Below are 20736 nucleotides of genomic sequence, written 5' to 3'. Positions count from 1 at the left end.
CATAATGCACAACGACGCGACGACATAATTTACGATCTATGAAACTTCTCTCCTTTCTAAAGTATTTTATTTAGTGTTTTCGCTTGACCTCTCTCAACGGCATCGGCGGGACGCGGAGCAAGGCACTCGCGGTTGTATAGGTCATTATCAGGGATGGATGGATTGCGGGACGGCTGGCATGGTTTCCGCTAGGGTTGAATTTTAGTATTATGATAGCCCACGGGGAAAAATACAATTTATGCCCAGCCGGCGCTCAAAGCGCGCGTTAAATCCTTGATTAGCTATGAATTTCCAACGAGATTTATCGAAATTTATTACGACCCGGCTCACCGAGCGGAAAGCGGCGCGCGGCGACTCGTTCGTGCCGGGGGCGAGGTGTGCTGCGAGATTAAATTATCATGCCGAGCCGTTTTATCCATACGAACGTTTATCCCCGGACGGCGAATTATCCCAAGGCCAGGAAGCCCGGCGAGGAACTGACATTTGTGGGAAAATTTATAAACTCCGGCCGAGTGCTTGAATCAACAATTTTCAGTTGATAACTCTTTTGTCGCGCGAATTGAAGGGTCCGTCGGTACAAATGAAGGTACGTCCGCGAATTTGCAAAGGTATCTCTTCGGGATATTAAGCCGCGTGTAAATGTGGATCTTGCGGATCACGGACCTCTCTCGTTCCTGCGCGCCGAACGCCTCAATTTACGGTGGTACGACGTGTACTTAGGTCTTATGCACGGTCAGCACGGCCAACATACACGGATACGTTTCTCGGACCTCTCGCCACCGCGAAGCGTGAAACACGCGAGACGCTCGCCGCGACCTAAAGAGCCGTTTACACGCCGGCTGCGAGCTAGCTTCTCGCGTCGGCTTTCGTGTCAGATTTCTATCTACGCGGGATTGTTAGCCGACGCTCGAGTCGCGTGCCAAGCGCCTTACGAAAAGCCCAAGAGCCGTCAGGAGGAAATCGACTGCGACCTCGCTCCTACTCGTTCGCTGAAGCCGATCTCGAAGCTATAAGCGCGGAACTAAGCGCGCAGTATTTAACGCGAACCAAGGAAAGTCGATACCGCGAAGGTTAATTAAAATGAAATTTAATCGCGATATCTCGAAGTTTTTATTAGCTCTCTAAATGCAGGGTGTTCTCCGCAAATTCAATGAGAGTTTAGTCCAGTATTTCGCAACGCTTCTCGATCGTACTACGCCAGCATTACGATACGATACTCAGCGGGAAGTAAACTGTAAGTGGATCGTCGAACTGATTGCCGATTTATCTCACAATCGCATTAAATCAATGGCGAAATCGGTCGTGCACACGGTGGAAGCGGAACGACGAGCATTTCGAAACGTTTCATATCGATGCGCAGAGATACGACGGAACAATAGAGGGGTTCTCTTTCTTTCTCTCTTTCTACGACTATGACTATCGGGCGTTTTTCGACGTTCACGCATACATCGAAACGCGCGCCTCTCCCTCGCGCCGATCGCGTTTGCGTTGTTTACCGGTGCGCGCGATATTGCTGGCGGACATGCTCCGGTGAACCGGATAAATGCCCGTAATTTATATCCGCGAAAGAATGGCGAAGTTAAAACAAACGCTATATTTTGTTGCTCGCGTGCATCGCGAGCCCGGCGTCTTCCAGACGCGGTACACATATATCGCCGCTTCTCGATCGGCGTATTAAGAGAGACGATGACGGCGACGCCCGCATATACGGAGCGTGTCCGATGAACATGTCATTCGCGGAACACGCCGCGCATCGATATACGTCAATGAGTCTCTCGCGAAACACCTGCGAATCATTAGCGTAGCTATTGTCTAAGTCACGCTCGTTAAATACGCAAGATTACTTCCGGAACGTCGATGGCGTAGCTGTTGCCTGCCTGCTCCGTTTTCGTCCTGCGGCCATCAGATCCCGTTCTAAGGGACATAAAGTTCAGAATTGTACATAATGACAGTTTACCGTTGTGACCTTAGGAGCTCGTTCATGAAAGCTTTTAAGAAGCAAAGATTTTAATGAAATATGATATTATTTTTATGGCATTAACATTTCGAAAAATCTGCTCACTTATAATTCGGCAGAATATTACCGTATCAATGTGACAGAACGAGATTGTTTCAGCCAGTCGCTCTGCTCCAACTAATTTTTTCCCAAACAGGAAATTGATTTTGGTGCTGGCGAACGCCAGCTGTCGTGGGCGCGGATGGCACGCAGGATAATTCGCACGGTCGAATAAACACGACACGTTATTACGTTACTGACAAGAAATTTCCCAAATTCTCTTCTTCTGAAAAATGTCCTTTGTTGAAAAATCAATTTTTTAAGTTTCTAATATCCGCGAATTTAATATAAAAATTATAATTACAATTAGAAACTGAAAACAGATTTTTGTTAAATATATATCTATTATATATGAAGAATATTAATATGAAACAAGAAGCTGGTTTCTGATTTACTCGAAAACAGGAAACAAAGAAGAATAGAAAAATGCGTGTAATGATCAGCATTTGCTTTACAGATCTATTAAGTTTTTTTTTTAACTTTATCAGAGGGCAAAGATTTGCGAACGTTTGTTGAAAGATCGCGTCGTCTCGATTACGAGGGTCGTCTCTCGCTGGGCGATAGGTGTCCGCAAGAGCTAATGCATTTCTAATGTTCCACGTGCTCGCGAGGGCATGAAAGTTACGGCATTTCGTCGACTCTTCCGCGCCCCAGGCCGTTTCATCCCCCATAGCTCGTCGCGCGGGGGGAGTACGCTTATATCGCGAGCGTCAGCGTTTTACGGGACGATTAAAAATTTATCCGGCGTCCGTTAGCGCAAAATTAACTCACTTCTGTCTGTCGGAAACGCGAGACGTCGTGTTTAGCCGGCGTAACGTTAATGGAGCAGCTAATATAAGCGGTGCACTTTCCGGCGAAATTGTTGCAAATTGGCGCGTATTACTGCATCACTTAACGACATTGAAAGATAAATATTCGGAATACGTGAGTAACTTGATTCCCTTTGGCCGGCTTTCAAGCAGTTGAAAACGTCGCAAACTGCGCTCTTCGTTGAAATATACTTGTAATAACATCGTTCAACGCGGAACCGACAAAGATATTATGCATCGGGAAAGTATTGTGCTTTCTCTGTTTGCTCGCTTTTGCAATGAATGCATTCGCTATTCATAGAATATTCTTGACTACGAAATACCTTTTTTTAAGTAATATTTCTTAAGCGGAAAATTTCACGATTGCTTGAATGATCACTGAAGACCTCGATGCATTAAATTTTCGCTAAATGGACGATATAATATTTTGTAAATAAAATCTATTCGTATTATAAATATATTTATCTAATAAACTTCTTTGCGATGTTTGCGAAACAAAAGAATCAGGAATGAGTCGCAAGGATAAAGATCGCAAATTTTTGCCGGAAAAGAATCGAGGGTATTCTTTTTGCCGCAGAGAGATCGGCGATTGGTATGCAATTTTTTCCTGGCACATTGCATACGTAATAGTCGCTGTTAACCTACTCAGAATTGGTCGTCGGCCAATGGCAATTCGGTATTGCGTATATAGGGAAGCGGGTCCGCAATTTCTCGATCGATTTCATCGTAGGAGGACGCCGAGCAGCCGGAAGTTCATTACCTCGGGCACTTGCCTTCTCGCCTCTACGGACAATGCCCCACGGTGCACGGCCCTTGGCCGTTCGCCAGTTTTGTCGTGCGTTTTTACGTTTTGATATTAGGCCAAATTCTTGCGGCGCGAGCGTCCATTTACGGACGCTTTCACTCCGACGGTGACGCGCGCGCTGCGTTTAAATATCATCGCACGGAAGTGGAAGAATCCCTGAGTGGAAAGTTCCGCGCGGAATTTGGAGCGAGTACCTCGGTTCAGGAAATTAGAGCGGATTTTCGGGTCGCCTGACACGGGGCTAGTTCTCATAAAATATTCGCAAAATATTCTCGGCAAAAATTAAATGCGATTGCATCACCACCGAATTGACATTACAGTTACAGAATTGCGATAAAAAGAAATAAAAATGAAATCTTTGTAGCTGCAGGATATTTATTTATTTGTTTTAAACGTAAGATGCAAAAGCAGTAGAGGATTATGTTTGCGGAAGATTGCTTGAAGGAGAACGCCCGCGCCGTCGAGTTACATCTCTTTTGTATTATATACCGAAAACATTCTCTCACGGCTTCCCTTGCAGGAGAAGTTTTCTTTGCACAAGAGGAATAAAATCGTGATTCCCGGGTACAACCGACATAAAAGCTGCAACAAATGCCTTCCTAAGTGCCACTCCGTTGGGCACCGTTGTAATTCTTTAAGCGGGAGAAGGCTTATATCTTATAGGAAAATCCTTACGACGGGAGAAGCGGCGCCGGGACGATCGATACGGAACGCGGGACAATAAAGCGCACAGCGCGTTTCTCACGTCCGGTTTCTGTTTCCCTCTCGGGTTTCAAGAATTGATTTTGTCTCGGCTGTCCTCGTCGCCTTAGGTTGCGCAAGCCTAAAGGTATTATCGAGAGTGTTTCTCGGCACACGCTAAGCGGAGACTAATGATGACAGTCAAACAAACGAGTCGTCGAGCGAAATGGTTATGTGTGAATCAACAAAAATAAAATTCCTGCATATATTAGCATTGTTGCAGCGAAGTATTTTCACGCAAATTTATTCTAATACACACTTACGAATATTTATTAATTATTAAAATTATATATTCGCAACATTATTTTTTATATCTTTGCGCGCGAAAAATATTCTTCACGTACGTTTAATAACGGGTTAAGGATTGAAAATCAAGCGGTAGCTTGTAAGACGGTGGCAAATATTATTTATAGATCAAGCAGTTTGCAGTAGCAATAAATATATCTCAATTACTGTATAAGGACGTGACAAACGTCCGAGGGATTTCTGAACGTAATAACGCGTCGGCGTGTGTCGGCGGAACGTGCCTTTACTTTTCATTCCGCTGCGCACTTCTTCATTTCTATCTCTGCATATTACGTTACCAAGCTGATAACAGAATTATGCGTATAAACGATACGGCACTTGCCGCGTCACACGTCGTCCGAGTCCGTCTCTTCTTTCATCGGCGCGCCTAACGTCCGTTGTTCGCGCAATAACCGTTCTTTGTACAACAATAAATTTCGCGATAAATCTCTATTATTTCGTGCGCTGTTGACAGAGAGAATCGTGATCGTTTCGTCTTCAAAAAAAAAAAAGAGGAAAGAAAGAAAAAAACGCTCATTGACACAGTGACACGATTGACACGGCCCCTAAAGGGTGAGAACGTTGGTAACTCGGCGCCCCACCGCGCACCCTCTTTTTACCTCCCTCGTGTGCACTAGGGGTACGTACGCCTCTCTACACACCGCTCTTTCTCTCTCTTTCGTTCCACATCGACGTATCATTAAGCTGTTCACCCTCGTTTTTATTTGAGTCGCTCGGAGCTCACCCTTGGCTCGAGAGAATGCACGCTGCAATCGTCGGCGGCCACCCCTCGCGACGAACAAAAAAATAATATCGCGCTCGACTGAACTAACATTTTCCGCCATCGCGCTGCATCCACGTGACGTGGCGACTCACCTTCAATTTAGAGCCGATCGACTGCCGAAATCGTTGGATAATAGATATTTCTCTGCGCGAAATTATTGTCTCCATTTTTTAATTCGTGTAGATAGAGACGCTACTAATTATCTGTTTACAAAAAACTTATTTGCGCAGATGATGCATTTTGTACTTCTACGATATAAATACTGCAATCAATATTTTTCTATATGAAACTGTGTGATAAAAACAAATAATTTTAAGATGTAAAGTTTTGACTTGCATTAGATAAGAATTTCACAATCAGTTGCGTCGTATGAAATATCTAAGACATCGTGTTCTCTCAATTGTTCAGAGTGGTGAAGACGCAGAGAACGCAACGGCCGCCGCGAGCAGTCCGGTGGAGGAGAAGTCAGCAGCGAGCAGTCCATCGGCGGACGAGCAGGTAGCCGCGCCGACAGCAGCAGCCGCGGCCGAGCCGAAGGAAGAGGCTGCCGCATCGTCGCCAGCAGTAACAGCCGCCGTCGCCGCTAGCCCGGTCGAGGAAAAGAAAAAGGAACCCACTCCCTCCGCCCCCACTCCCGTCCCGTCCGTCGAGGATAAGAAAGAGGAGGCGGTCGAAAAAGTCGAGGCCGAGAAAAAAATAGTTGAGGTCAGTCAGTCAGCCGGCGGTCACCCCGTAACGGACCCGGTAGAGATTCCCGTCTACCGTGTCCAACCAGTCGCGACGCCGTCTATCATTGAGAGGAAAGCCAGTGAGGACCTCCTGTCCCCGCCCCCGTCCAGTCCACCACCGACCCCGATAGATCCATCGCCCTTGCAGCAGGCTCGGCAGGCCGCGGCAAACGCCACAGCTCTGGCCGAGGCGCTCAAGCTGCCTGCCGTGGCTGCCGACGAGGAGGAATCGACGCCGGCACCAACGTCCGACGTCGCGTACCCGTCGTCCCGCGAGGATGTTCTTCCCCAAGAGAGCCGCGCAAGCGAATCCATCACCACCGCTATCGCGTCCCTGACATCACTTGATTCCTCTACTCCCGACAACTTACCCCCGACGAAAGCGACCTTTGTCCTCGCGGAAGTAAAGTGTCTGCCGGTGGTAGAGGTTGAGATCGAAGTCGAGACATCTCAAGATGTGAAAAAGGTAGGGGAGACGTTAGGGAGTAGCCGTGATAATAAAGAAACTGAGACCGAGCTGAAAGTAGAGGGCAATGTCGCGATGAAGGAGTGTCAGAAAAGTGAGGCGAATAGGGCGAAGGAAACTCTGCCACTAGCGACGCAGTGCGATAGTAAAAGTACACCGAGTAAAGGTGCGGAGGAAGTTCCTGACGTTGTTGCGACGGCTAAAGTTATGAATGAGGCTTTATCGGACGTGGAGTGTCAAACAAAGAGCGAGATAAATAGCTGTGAAGTTCCAATGAAGATAAACGTATTGCCTGATGCCGGATATAATGAAAAAGTCGACGCTGAAATGTTATCGTCGGCTGAGATTGAAACAAAAGGCGCCTGCCCGGCGGTAAAGCAATATTTATCGTCTGAAAATATGGGGAGTCCACCGAATAAGACGCAGCACGTAGAATCAATTGAGAAAGCATCAGACTCGGATCTACCTTTGGTTGAAAAATGTGTGTCTATTGACGCGGAGGAATCGTCAGAAGTCAGTTCTGCATCCTTTGCAAAGTTGATTGAAAGCCCATCTAGGGAGCAGTCGTCGGCAGTTGTGGAACAATCGAGTGGAATACCGGTCGTATATGAACACGATTACGCGAAATATGTGCCAAAGGAAATCAAGGAAGAAGAAGGATCGATTGAATTATACATAAATTCCGAAGAGGGTCCACTGTCAGTTTCGGATGATATTTTAGTAGAAGCCAAGCCAGCGCTGATCATTCCGGAAGATGATAGCGTGGAGGAGCTTACCGACACCACCGAATCTGTCAAAGTAATCCCCGAGACCGACGAGGAGAAACTGGAAAATGAGCTTGAATCGGACACTGCATTGCCCACGGAAGACACTCTGATCTCAGAAAAACTAGAGGACATGTTTGTCCCAGAACACACGACAATTGAGCCATTAAACGAATTCGTTGGCGTGTCTAATAGTCATATGAGAAATGAAATTGGAAATACGCTACCATGTCCGCCTGAAAATTTAACTGCATTCTGCTCTCAAATATCCGAGCTTCAAAACACAAGTGCAATCGAGACAGAACCGTTTATAACATCCTCCTCGCGAATTGAGCAAACCGAGGATATAAAAAAACATACTCTTTCATCGGAGGATCGCGTAACATCGCCGAAATTCTATCCCTTAGACGATTTGGAGTCGACGCATCGTTTGCCGTCACTGCTCTCAGACGTTTCGACATGTTCCCTCTCAGAAAAGCACTCGAGTGAGCCTCAGACGCTAGTACTCTCCCCCGAACCCGAAAGCGTGCCAATCTCTTTGGAAGATCTACCCCCGGCGCCTGAAGACACGGGAACACAAAGCTTAGATTCTTTTGATTATCCTTTACCACCGGAAGAACTCTCTTGTCCATTATTATTGATTCCTCCCCAGACCATGTCTGTAGCCGATCTACCACCAGCTCCCGTCGAGCACGCGGCCAGCCCGAGAGACCCGACAGAGACGCTCCTCACACCGCCCATAAGTCCTAACTTCCAACGATCCAATACCACACCCGGCATCGCGACAGAAACCGCCACGATAGATCGCTCGCAAATTCCTTCGTTTTGTGAGAACGACAGCAGCAATCGTGAGCAATCGATGTTGCTGAGCGAACCGCTGACGATGTCATGTAATCAATCAGACGTTGAGTTGAAGGAGAGACTGGCGGCCGAGTGTGTAGCGAAGACCGAAAGCCAGGAAGAGGCCTTGTCGTGTCAGTTGTCGAACTCCATCCCGTCGACTGCCACCAAGGAGCATCACCAGGTGACTAACATGCAACACAACCTCCTGGCATGAATGCGGCCGGCCAAAGTTCTTTGGCGGACGCCTCGTTCCACGTATATCTTCGTCGTACGGTTCGCACAGTACTGTTTCTGTGGTCTTATAGCCTGAAAATATTGGCTTCCCCCCCCCCTGATTTCCACACTCTTCCCAGAATCCCTCCAGTGCTCTCTGTTCAGAAATTATTGACACGTACTTTGAACTTGGAAAAACTCTCGCTTTCGTTCTTCTCCCTCTTCCCTCCCCGTATCCAGCGAACAGCCTCGCCTTTCCGTTCTCTCGACGAAGGGTAACATCGAGTGACATGAGACTGACAGTTACGTACGGCGGAGACCTTGCACAATTCTCGTCTCGAGAACAAAATTATACTTTGCCGTTTGGGTGTGCCGATGCACGACCGGAGCCGGTCAGTCCTCAGAGAGTCCGCTGAAGTCCATTTTCCGTCCCGATGCGTCCCCGTTGTGTTTCAAGGGTCTCGTCTCGTGTGCATCCTTCGTTCTGCCGAACGTGATTAACACAAGCCTTACTCTGCTATTCGATGTCCTCCGATGCTTCCGCCCATCTCTCCGTCTTATAAAAGTCCATATTTATATATTATATATATTACCACACTACCACAATTGCCACCTGTGTTGTTTGCCTCTTGGTTTTCTTGACAATATTAACATGACCTTTCGATTAAAATCGATGCGTTGCAGTAGAGTACTTTTTACGGCGCGGCGAATAGCGGAATAACCATTCGCGCTGCCGCGCCAGTTAATGTCATTTCCGTAGATTTTGTGTATCTTTTTCCATATCGAACGCTCTCTTATACTAATAATATAACATAGACGCTCGAATATGTTAGAGGTACCTCTAGCGTGAATCTCATTGATAGACGTAAAAGCAGTTGGACTAATGACACGCCCGTGGTAGCTGGCGTTTTAGATTTTTTTAATAGACGTGCTCATTAGAAGAGCTCGATACTTTGCTGTCGTGCTGTTCTCGTAATTGCATCTGTTGTGTCGTAAGCATCTTGTAACTTGCGCATGCCGAGTTTCCTTATCTAAGGGGTTCGTCAGCGGGATTTTCAATTCTTTGCGCTGCCCGAAGCATGACGAAACGATTCTGCTGAGGCATTTCGTCGTCGCACGTTGCGCTTCAAGCGAGGAGGTAATAGTCATCGCGATTGTCCAGGCGCACTGCTAAGGCTGGCCAAACTTGAAATACGTTTTAACGCGTATTTTTATATCAATTATACTTTTATTGTTAGTAACAATTTACCTAGAACATTCCGTCAACTTTATTTCCATTTGTTTTATTATATATTATAAATTATTGCTATATAAAAACTGCTACTAGTTTTTTTTACATATATATGTATATACATGAAAAATTCTATTTTGAGTTCTCTTGTTGAGCAATCTCAGAATAGTTGTTATCTCCTACTTGAACTGCAATATATGCAACATAATTATCTCGTGATTTATTTGTGACACTCATTTGAACCTGATGATTCGCAAGAAGGGAAGAGATTTTGTTTTATGAACGAAAACTGTTCGGCAGAATCGGTCTTACGTCCTTTGTTCTCGTTACAGCATGCTCTGGGATTTGGACTTGAAGAAAGAGAGCGCGAGAAAAATGATAAATGAACGAAACACATGATGACGATAGCGTAACAAGGAGATTTGTATTTTACAGAACGCTCCGGAAGTCGAGGCACCGGTAGAAAACAACGTCGCCCATGATGTTAGCACGACGGAAAGCGCCGATGAGCCCCCTAAAGTTGCACCTCCGGCTATCCCAACCGAGGCACCCGCCTCCCCGCCAACAGCACCAGCTATCACCGAGGATGTCGCCTCGGTCACCAAGGTATACATATATATTTTTTTTTCTTTCAGTCTAGTCGCAGTCTGAAGATTATAATCACGTACGCTACGTCTGCGCTATTATTAGCCTGGAGTGAGTCATTGTCGATGATACGCGGGATAGCATCGATCGATCCTTTCGAGTACAGTGTGCGAGGAGAGTCTCAACAGCTCTCGGCTCTTTATTCGCTTAATGATTGGAGATTTTACTTATGCACGTTATATAAAGTGCTTTAATGAGAAATTTAAAAGATGATAGAGATAGAATGACAATATTGTTGTTAAATTATACAATTATATTATGAAGGGTATAATTTCCGAGACAATCGTAAAACTTTTGTCTTGGAAAGAGCCTCAATCTCGGAAAAAGTATCTGTTCCTAATAAATTCTAACTATTAACGTTTTATCAACAATTTGCAAAATAAGGAATAAAACATAATAGTATGTCTCGACGATTATCGGATAAAATTTCTTAGCTGCTTTAAATAATTTGGAATACTTAGCAATTTTGATGTGACTCAAGTATTGTACATGCATGATGATCGCCAAGAGATCATTTATGCTCGACGAGTGTAAATGATTCTGAAGGTCATTATCGAATATACTGACCGACGAAGATTAATGAGCGAGGGGCCATCTGATCATTAATACTGCGATTGCACCTTCTTACAGTGACTAAGCAGTCATAAACGCTATTAATGCTTTTATTTTCTTTCTCTCTAAAGGCCATCGAGGAGATCGACATAAGTGATAAAGCAGTCGCGGCGGCAGTGAACGAAGCTATCGAATGCAACACGAATGTAAGTTCAATTAATTTGAATTAGAATTAATTAGAAACACGAATATAAGTGTTCTCAAATGGACAAGACCATTAATTTTTTCTTTTTTTTTTTCAGGAAATCATCGCTGACGCGCACCACCAAAACAACATAAACGAATAAGCGCCACTAATCGAATTGTATTTTGGAAAGAAGAAAGTTCTTTTCTCTCGTTAAAACCAAAAAAGTATATTATATAGATATGTATATTTGGACCATTCCTGCAACAGAAAATAACGTTCTTTCGTTACGAGCAGCAAAAGGGGAAAACAGGGCGATGACGACGATGACGATGACGATGACAACGACCGCGGCATCGCGAGAGCATATTAGACTCTATAGTAGGCCTATTAATTATTAGACGGTGTTTAACGGCAGGACAAACGAGAATACGTGCGTGAAAGTCTATGATCATTTATTTAAGAACTGTTTACGTTCACTACGAGATCATACATTGCATGAACATATGATTCTGAAGAAGCGCATATAACGTTCGTGCACGGTCTCTTTCACGGATTAAACGACGCTCGTTTCATTCCTTGTGGCACGCGGAAAGGGCTTTAAAAGCATCGGAATACTTTCGGGCCGTGTCCAGCCGCGGGTTACAACGATCGTCCCTGCTGCGTAGAAATTTTTAAAGTATCATTAACTGTTACTGAAGTAAAGTCTAATGCTCGAACATCGCGCGACGGACAAGCGATAGAAGCGATTAATTAAGATCGTCAAGACGATAGGGCGAGAATCGTTCGTCGCGCATTCCAGAGGAAATACTCATTGGATGGCGCCCTCCCGTAATTACATAACTATTGTACTCTATGAGAGCGAAAGAGTGTGAACGAGAATGAACGTGAGACCGAAAGAAAGGGAGAGTATGAGAGAGAATGAAAGAAAAAGAGAGAAAGAGAAAGCCGAAATATAGAGGAGGAAATCGAGAGGGCAGGCTGTGTGTGATATAGCGATTGACGGTGTGAAAGGGGAAAGAGAATGATAGCGCGCGAAACGAGAGATGGGGATGCGTCTTCGCCACGATGAGAACAGGAAAAAGATGGAAATACGCGAGCGAGAGAAAACTGAAAGCAGAAGCGGGCAGGAGATTATTCACGCGACACGCGACAAAGTTTCGTACGAATAAGATATCGCGCTCACATCGACGATCTCGAGGGCACCCGGCATATTGTTTCGCTCGTATTTCCTTCGCGGTCCTTGGTTTTCCTTTTTCCGTTTTACATCTGTACAATCGAGACGTTTTACGTTGTAACGAGGAACTGCACATTTTTAACATATAATTTTGATAGGCGCGCGCGCGCACAAAAGCGCTTGCGAGAACACGAGGAGAGACACATTATACACCAACACACGCAAAGAGGACATTTTACACCGCGTATACGTATATACGTACCATGGAACATACGAGATAAAGTATATACAGTAAGTCGAAAAAAAAAAAAACGAGATGTAAGTGATATATTAATCTAGACTATAGAGAGAATGCGTTTGTGTAAATTCGGCGTTTGTTCGAAACATTGCTACTTCTCCATACGAGAGAGAACACTTATGACGAAGCCTATCGTAATTTTTATGATAATCATTAAAAAAGTATCGCCTAATTACAATTTACGAGATATGCACAATTTACCACCCCGGAACGGTACCTTTGTCAAGTTTTCATACGATGTTTCTACGTTTCTACGTTTATACGGATCTCCAGAAGTAAAAGAGTAATTGTCTTACGAGAAGCTTTTTTTATCAAGATCGTAGCATAGATCATAAAATTGTAAACGAGAAGCGCATTATAGCACGTGTGAACACGCTCCGATATCCGGTAATATCGCCGAGCGATAGAGAGGATAAGGATCGAGTCTTTAACTCGTATCCGTGACCGGCATTAATTTCTAAGCGGTTACATACATATTTACGTGTAAGGGCGGGAAAGAAGTAAAGTTAAAAGTTGTATAGTAAAACCATTCATTAAATATATCTGTCCGTAAAAATGATCTTTACAACGAAAAGAAAAAAAAAGGAATTCATCGTCTTCTTGTTAGGACGACACGTTTTGGCGACGAGAGCGAACTTTTTATCGAAATTCTTCACGAGCGAACCGAGACTGATGATAACCCGTACACCCGTAACATTCTCTAGTGATTGTTATCACTCTGAGGCGTTGTCGAGGCAAACTCGTTTATTTATTTTGCGCCGGAGACTACCAAAATTGTGAATGAGACCTTTGAATCGAAACCGCCTCAGACGCGAAAGTACAGTCTCCAGTATCTTCGATCAGCAGTTATAATAGTAATTAAACTATTCTACATTTATCTATAACCTATAATAAACTGTGAAACAAAGTATATCAGCGGCGAGTATTTATTTCATCTCGGATCCTGTGTTCTGCATATTATAACTTACAATTAGTACTAATATACAGGAGTTATATACATTTATATATATACATTTCTTTTTTCTTTATAAAAATATCAAAACCTATTACACTAGCCTTTCTAGACTGTTTATCATCGTATCTAGCTCGTCTTTATTCAGTTCCAAATTTATAATGCGTCGAGATTCCTTATCTTCTACTGTGAGATCTAACTGAAGGAGAGATTCTCTTAACGAGGCCATTTTGCTTGAACCCATCACCAACTATAAAGAAATATAACGAAGCGATTAAAGCCAAGGGTAAATATAGAGATCAATTAATGAATGCAGTCATTGATAAAATGATGGTTTAATACCTTCAATCTCCAATCATGATCGATTACGGTAGGTAGTTTCCTTTTGTAATGATCCCTCAATAAAGCGTTTGTCAGTTGTTCTCTACGCACTTTTAAGCAAGTAAGAATGTTCTGTTGCACTTGCTCCGGTAACTCGTGATATTCTGGCGGCATCTAGAAAACGATAATTTTCCAGTAAAAGGACGATGGGTAAAATAGACCGATTTCTGCCTAAAAAGTGTAACGTAAATATATATGTGTAATCTCATATGTTTTTTGGATCGCTGAATACGATGATAGCATTTTTATCCGTATAAATGGGAAAATGCTCAAAATTCGCCTTAACGGGATTGAAATAAATCCCTTTTAATATTAATTCGGTTAATGACGATTTTCCACTTATTTAATTACTTGTAGACTTGTATTATAGTTTAGTTTTATAATTTTTTGTACTAAAAACTAAGGCAATACTTCAAAATAAAGTAATTCAGAAATACTAAATCTGACACAGAATCAATATTTTAATTTATATTATAATATAAAAATTAAAAAAGATAGTCAATGCCTCATTCTCAAAGAATCTTAAGTCTCATCAGATGTGTATACACGTTGTACAGTTTTAAAGATGTTAAAATGATAGACTTTTATACCTAGAGGCATATTAGGTTTTTAAAGGTAGACCTTCGCCTGGAGCCCTATTGTACTTTTCGTATTATATTGTATAGAATGTATAGTATAGCGTTTCGTAAATTCATTCATTGTCATCAGAGTCTGAAAAGGCTTCGACATAATAGTTATTTGTGTAACAAGTGCTGTAAGATGAAAATTCCTGGGTGCGGTAACCGTACCCGGGAATTTTCATCTTTACACACGACTTACACTCCCTATTTTATGTTGCAAGTGCCTGGAAAGTGGTCTATCACGCACGCGTAGCGTGCGTAATGGGGCACTTTCCATGCACGTGTGGCATAAAAGATATTTAAATATTCACCAGGAATAGATATTGAATCCAAATAACGAGCATGAGCAAAAAACCAGAGGACCATTGATTATTGTTACATCTGAGTAGCAGTCTACTACACGAGTACCAAGTTACGTTACACTTTTTAGACAGAAATTGGCCTATTTTACCCTTCGCCCTTTACTCTAAGAATTCAAAAGAGTTTAAGTGTAGAGTTATATTACATAAGTTATGTTGTAGTATAATTAACGATAAGACATAACAGTTAAATTTTCAGCAGAGTCACACCTTTTCTTCCACCATATAGAGAGAGGCAGGATTCCGCAGCAGTGACGATATTAGCTTGTACACTCCTTCGTACTCCGCTCTGGTCCAATCCATACTGTTGACGAATTGTCGATACGATGGTCCTGGGCGACCACAGATCTCGTCGACGCACGCATGCAACAACTTAACACGAAATAAGATAAATCAGATGATTATCAGACGAAAGCAAGTATGTTATTGCATTACCGACCTCCTTCAAGACGTCGTTCTTCTCTTCGCTGAAGAGGCTGATGTACAACGACTGAGTGCTGCTCTCCATGACTGGTTCTCCTCAACGCGCGTTTCTTTCACTTCGACAACGTCAATGTCAATGTCATCACGCGAAAATAAATTACAATTTAAATTCTGGAAATTTGATAAACCTTATAATTACGTTGCACCTCGTGTGACTTTGGTCGACGGAAGACTCTTTCAGTCGAACGCAATTTCTGAATGCACGCCTAGAATGCACTTTTTTTTTTAAAGGTTCGGAATAGGCACGTTCCTATCGACGTATTTATAACTGGAGGTGCCACTGGAGCCAGGAGCCGCTCCAGGCTCCAGTTTGAGAATGCACTTTTTTTTTATTCAAATTGAGAATGCACCTTTTTTTTGTGTTGTATCTCTCGGATGAGGGAAAATATGTGCCTTCAACCCATGGTGTAAGGATTACATGGTGTGCTCAATTGCCTGGGGGGATTCGGGTAATGACGTCACTCGTGTCGAATTGTGTAAACAGAGTAGCCAACGTCTAGAAGTAAAACATTTTTGGTGTTGTAATATTGGCACATGTTCATGCATCGTCACACTCATGCCGCTTATGCCACTCAGAAGTACGGTACATTGTTTTGTGTTAAACAGTGGGTCTGTTTGCGTTGCGACAATATATAAATTTAAAATAAAAATGGTGCGGTGTATTGTTAAAAGTTGTAGGAATAAAACAACGGGGGTTTGTGAGGAAACTGTGAATTTTTTTCAGCTACCGAAAAATGAAGTGATGCGGGAAGGATGGCTGAAAAAAAAGGAGGCTATGTTTTACCACCAAAAGTTGAATTTGGTAAGTTTGATATTGTACATAAACGTGCAAAAGTATATTAATTGAAAAATAAAATGAATAAAAAATAATATTTTTTAGTTACTAATATAACCTCAAATTTTGTATTTACAAATGGAGTAAAAATGTCATAAAATGTTATTAATATGAACAGAAAATAATAAAAACAAATTAGCACTTCGTTCATGTATATAAGTAAAAATATTTTACAATTCAAAATATGAAAATCTTTAATTTGAAATAAAAATTATAAAGCCATATTTAATACAATGTATTAAGTTTTATTATTTATACATTATATTATTTTCAGCAAGGATATGCTCGGTTCATTTTAGTCAAGAGTCCTTTCATCAAGGTCGAGCACGGAAAGACCCTGTTAAGAAACGTCACCTACTACCATCGGCTGTGCCAACGTTATTTTTGAATTGTTCAGAAGCTCCAAATGTAAACAAGTAAGTATATAAAAACACATACACATTTGTATTTGTAATGTGGTGTTATGTAATTATATAAATGTACTTTTTTACAAGGAATGCGGTGGCTGAGTACAAAGATTCTTTACCTGATGAAGTTTTATTGTGTCTGGTGAGAACACGTACGTACATACGAATAAAAGAAAATGCCAAAAAATCGTATGTAAACAGAGAGAGAAGAAAAAAGGAGAAGAAAATGAAGAAACTAGTGTCGTAAATTAAACTAATGTTGTCATTGCACGAGTATAATGTATATGTAATGTATAATGTAATGTGTATAATGTAATGTATATATAATCATACTCTTTCTGCAAATCTATATATATATATATATATATATATATATACATACAACGGAATAATATTTAATTAATAGCAAGTTTGTTTGTGTCTAAAATGTACTTACCTGCGTACTCTAACATTACTGAAAGAATGTGTCAAAATTATATTTATATAAACTTAATATTAAATTTCTTGTTATTAAACATTTTCAACTACCTTTTTTCAGAAGAAAAGTCCAATTACAAATAAAAGTTGTTATACTAATTATTTTTGCTTCTTTGCATTTCTTTTCACAAACATTAATCACTTCTCTCTCTTCAAAAATATCAGTAATAATATTTTAAATGTAAAAGGTGTGACAAATTTTTTTCCAAAGATCTGATTTTCGTGTATCGACTTTCCTTTTAAGCGGTTTATTAATGTACCACCTTGTGTTGTAAACAATTAATTTTAAATAGGTACAATTATTGAAACAGAAATTAGAAATGTAATCAAGAATAATGAATAAAAAAAATACATGAAATTGGAATAATTAATAAATTATATTAAATTTCAATAATTTAATTTTTTGTTGATTATGTATACCTATAATTAGTTATATTATACTTCGCCAATACATATTTTTAAACGCCAATTTCATATAAAATTAATAATTGTTATGTTACTTTTACGGGCAACAAATAATTAATAAAAAAAAAACAATTGATTCGAACGTATGACCCCTGCATTCAAAAGTTATCGCCACATCCTTTGAGCCAGTAAGATACTAGAGTGCTTTTATACTTAATATATACATTATCATCGGGCAGAAGGTTAGGCTTTATTCATGCCATTAATCGAAGACAATAATTCTGTCTTTTTGCGTTAATTCATTCAAAACCAGCAAAGGAAAAAATAGAAGCATTAAAACATTCGAAAAAAGGAAGTATTGCAATTTTAATACTATTACATTCTTTGTACATGAGGTTTTACAAGTATTATTTTTTTTAATTTTCTTTAATACTTTTCCATTTGTTGAGAAATCATTGAAGCCCTAAACAATAATACTTTTCAATAATTTCTAATAAATACAACGTATCTTCAAATATCATTCATCGTTGCAATACATTTTCAGGAGGCAGTTTGCAACATAATCCGTTCAAATTTCCTATTTCCTAGTTACTTTTAGTGGTGGTACCACTGCTTACACAATTCGACGTGAGCGGCAGAGAGAGAAACGATTTTAGAGAAAGAAAGACACCAATTGAGCACACCATGTAATCCTTACACCATGCTTCAACCTCTCCTTGAGGCTATATAACACAGCCAGAGAGAAGGATGAGAGTTGAGACTGTTGCTCGCGCAATGACGGCTGATGGCAGTGACGGCGATTTTCTTGGGACTTGAGTTGGGACGCTTTTGCTAGTCTAGAGTTGGTCAAGGAACTTGATAAACTCTAGACGGGAATGCGAGATAAAAATTTGATTGGCAAGCTTTCACGTCGCGTTGAGTTCTGATACTTCACGTCACGTTACGTAAATTCGACTAGTAAATTCTGAAAAGTTGCCAAGTGGATCAGCTTCTAAAACTAATGTATATAAGTAGAGGCAATTGGTTAAAGCAGAGAATACAATGTATCAACTAATAAGTTGTCAATTTCTTACTTACCGACATCAAACTATTGTAAATATTAATTATAAACAAACGGAACATGAGCGACGATTTTCCTTTTCAGAATCTTTTTTCGACCCAAAATACACAAAATAAAAAAGTTTCAACAAATCGGAGAGGTTGGCGCTATACTGCATATTTACCATGTATTTTCCGAGTAAACGCGTAACCAATTAGAAGCGTTTCGCATTTTTGGTTATGCATATTCGCGCTTCTGATTGGTTACATGGTTACGCGTTAAGCGGGGAGCATACACTTCTGCACAACGCATAATGCGTAAGCATAAGAAAATTGATTGGTCTGTTTCCTTATGCACATGTGTATGGACCAATCAATTTTCTTACGCTTACGCATTATGCGTTGTGCCGAAGTGTGTGCTTCCCGCTTTACGCGGAAAATACATGCCATGGGACTCCAGCCTCAAGCGCTGGACACACGAATCGACGGAAGACGTAAGACGTAAATCGATTTATGCCGGGATTACGATGAATTTAACGTAACGGAACGCGACGGACGCGAAGTAACGTAACGTGAACTTAAGAAATTACGATCGCCGTAACGTGAAGCAGCGTGCATTTGAAAAATGATTTGACAGCGTGGTGTGAATAGAAATAGACATCTATCGACATCTATAGACGTCGAAAAGACGCTAGCATTCCGGCTGGGTATTTTATTACACTAGTTCAGAAGTGCAGAGAAAACAAACAAGCCTTAGGGCCAAAGCACATAACATGGCGTAGCGATATACGACGGTCGTAGACTTCGACCTGACAGATCAGGATACGCCAAAGCTTGTGCGTTAGGGCCAAAGCACATAACATGGCGTAGCGATATACGACGGTCGTAAACCCCGACCTGACAGATCAGGATACGCCAAAGCTTGTGCGTTACTTACGTCCACGACTACGACTGTCATATGTGCTTTGGCCCTTACTTACGTCCACGACTACGACTGTCATATGTGCTTTGGCCCTTATATGTAACAAAAAAATGGTACTCTGAAGTAACTGCTTTTACTTGCAAACATTATTTTTTAAGTAGTTTTTACTCTAAACGAATGGTAAAAAAAAGTACTAAAATCATTCCATATATATCCCTGATTTATAGGTATTTATAAACTTTACATATTTTTAGTGAAACGCTATCTATAATACTTGTAAATATACAAGGTGGTAGTTAAAGGGATCTTATAGTGAAGGCCGAACTTCCTCGATATTGATAATGTCAACATTTCTAATCCTGTTTTCTATGTTATATATCTATATCTGTCCTTGTCTAACGAGAGGCATCTGTCCTTGTTCGATCGCTGCGCCATCTCTCGCTACACGCAATACTGCTTATCCTATCAACCTGAATGTGCTTTTGCTTAATAAAACTTTATCAGAGAAAATCTTTTTTTCCAGGCGTTGAATCAGTTCTATTTACACAATATTGTTCCTACATGTTGTCCCTACCCCGCCTGGGTGTCATTTTATATATGTATATAAACTGCAGTATTTTTGTTATTGTCGTCAGGTGACAGCTGTATATGCCCAAATTAGTAAAATTTTTAATTTTTTTTCGTTCCCGATATGAAATCGTATGTCGCGGGGTAGATTTTTGTGCGTACTTTAATTCTGTAAAAGAATTTTGCAATTCTGTAAAGCCAATTCAAAGATTTCTTGTAATAAAGAAATGTCGGTAACTACTGCCACTATAGGATCCCCTTAAGTACTCTAAAAAAGATTTTAAAGGGTGATTTTTTTTACAAATTCAAGACGAAAGCTTCATATGACCATATGTCCGAAACGTCTTAGTTTCAAAAACACAGGGTGTCAAAGTTAAAGAAAAAATTGTTATTTCCAAAAATTTCAAATTTGAATAAAAAATAATGTATGGTCCCAAAAGATCAGTTTTTATGTCCTTCAAATACAAAGTTTCATCAAAATAACCCGAGTGGTTTTTCAAAATTTTTGGAAATAACAAAATTTTTCCTTTAACTTTGACACCCTGTATTTTTGAAACTAAGGGCCTAAGCAGAATGGCTGTCTTGGCAGTGTTTTATGCCTTAAGTCTTTGTCTCATGTAATGTACAATGCTGTACAGTATTGTGCATTACATAAGACAAAGACTTAAGGCATAAAACACTGCCAAGACAGCCATTCTGCTTAGGCCCT

The 20736-nt window shown here is 41.2% G+C and overlaps 3 protein-coding genes across 6 annotated transcripts in view; 2 read left to right on the top strand and 1 right to left on the bottom strand.

Moving 5' to 3' along the window:
- The window catches only part of LOC112454078 (neurofilament medium polypeptide-like), a 95254-nt gene extending 81763 nt beyond the window's left edge, over positions 1-13491 (top strand). For all 3 annotated transcript variants that reach the window (XM_025015275.1, XM_025015276.1, XM_025015277.1), the window contains exons 5-8: positions 5889-6185; positions 10161-10331; positions 11054-11128; positions 11225-13491. In XM_025015275.1, coding sequence (XP_024871043.1) covers positions 5889-6185; positions 10161-10331; positions 11054-11128; positions 11225-11269 — 588 coding nt within the window. In that variant the 3' untranslated portion in view covers positions 11270-13491. The remainder of the gene's footprint in view (positions 1-5888; positions 6186-10160; positions 10332-11053; positions 11129-11224) is intronic.
- Positions 13492-15777, bottom strand: LOC112454079 (COMM domain-containing protein 8-like). 2 transcript variants are annotated; one of them, XM_025015279.1, is made up of 5 exons: positions 15727-15777; positions 15333-15487; positions 15104-15265; positions 13876-14028; positions 13492-13783 (listed from the first exon to the last, which is right to left on the bottom strand). In XM_025015279.1, exons 2-5 carry the CDS (start codon positions 15399-15401, stop codon positions 13628-13630), a joined length of 540 nt encoding a protein of 179 aa, XP_024871047.1. In that variant the 5' UTR covers positions 15402-15487; positions 15727-15777; the 3' UTR covers positions 13492-13627. The 2 variants fall into 2 exon arrangements, with proteins under 2 accessions (XP_024871047.1, XP_024871046.1); XM_025015278.1 differs by having other exon boundaries at positions 15333-15772.
- Positions 15778-15782: 5 nt separating this feature from the next.
- LOC112454064 lies at positions 15783-16865 on the top strand. The gene is made up of 4 exons (XM_025015253.1): positions 15783-15954; positions 16101-16178; positions 16486-16627; positions 16706-16865. Exons 2-4 carry the CDS (start codon positions 16130-16132, stop codon positions 16863-16865), a joined length of 351 nt encoding a protein of 116 aa, XP_024871021.1. The 5' UTR covers positions 15783-15954; positions 16101-16129.
- Positions 16866-20736: the final 3871 nt, after the last annotated feature.

This window comes from Temnothorax curvispinosus, unplaced genomic scaffold (genome assembly GCF_003070985.1).
Source record: "Temnothorax curvispinosus isolate PA1 unplaced genomic scaffold, ASM307098v1 QBEX01004775.1, whole genome shotgun sequence".
NCBI lineage: Eukaryota > Metazoa > Arthropoda > Insecta > Hymenoptera > Formicidae > Temnothorax > Temnothorax curvispinosus.
The sequence above is the reverse complement of the archived record's forward strand: the minus strand, read 5'-3'. Positions and strand labels throughout refer to the sequence as shown.

What these genes read in the sequence shown, in the direction of transcription:
- LOC112454079 (XM_025015279.1), bottom strand. Translation starts at nt 15,401, where the DNA reads ATGGAGAGCAGCACTCAGTCGTTGTACATCAGCCTCTTCAGCGAAGAG. An exon ending in TCTATATGGTGGAAGAAAAG is followed by an intron (nt 14,029 to 15,103) that starts GTGTGACTCTGC and finishes ATCGTTTTCTAG; the next exon opens with ATGCCGCCAGAATATCACGA. An exon ending in ATCATGATTGGAGATTGAAG is followed by an intron (nt 13,784 to 13,875) that starts GTATTAAACCAT and finishes ATTTCTTTATAG; the next exon opens with TTGGTGATGGGTTCAAGCAA.
- LOC112454064 (XM_025015253.1), top strand. Translation starts at nt 16,130, where the DNA reads ATGGCTGAAAAAAAAGGAGGCTATGTTTTACCACCAAAAGTTGAATTT. An exon ending in ACCACCAAAAGTTGAATTTG is followed by an intron (nt 16,179 to 16,485) that starts GTAAGTTTGATA and finishes TATTATTTTCAG; the next exon opens with CAAGGATATGCTCGGTTCAT. An exon ending in GAAGCTCCAAATGTAAACAA is followed by an intron (nt 16,628 to 16,705) that starts GTAAGTATATAA and finishes CTTTTTTACAAG; the next exon opens with GAATGCGGTGGCTGAGTACA.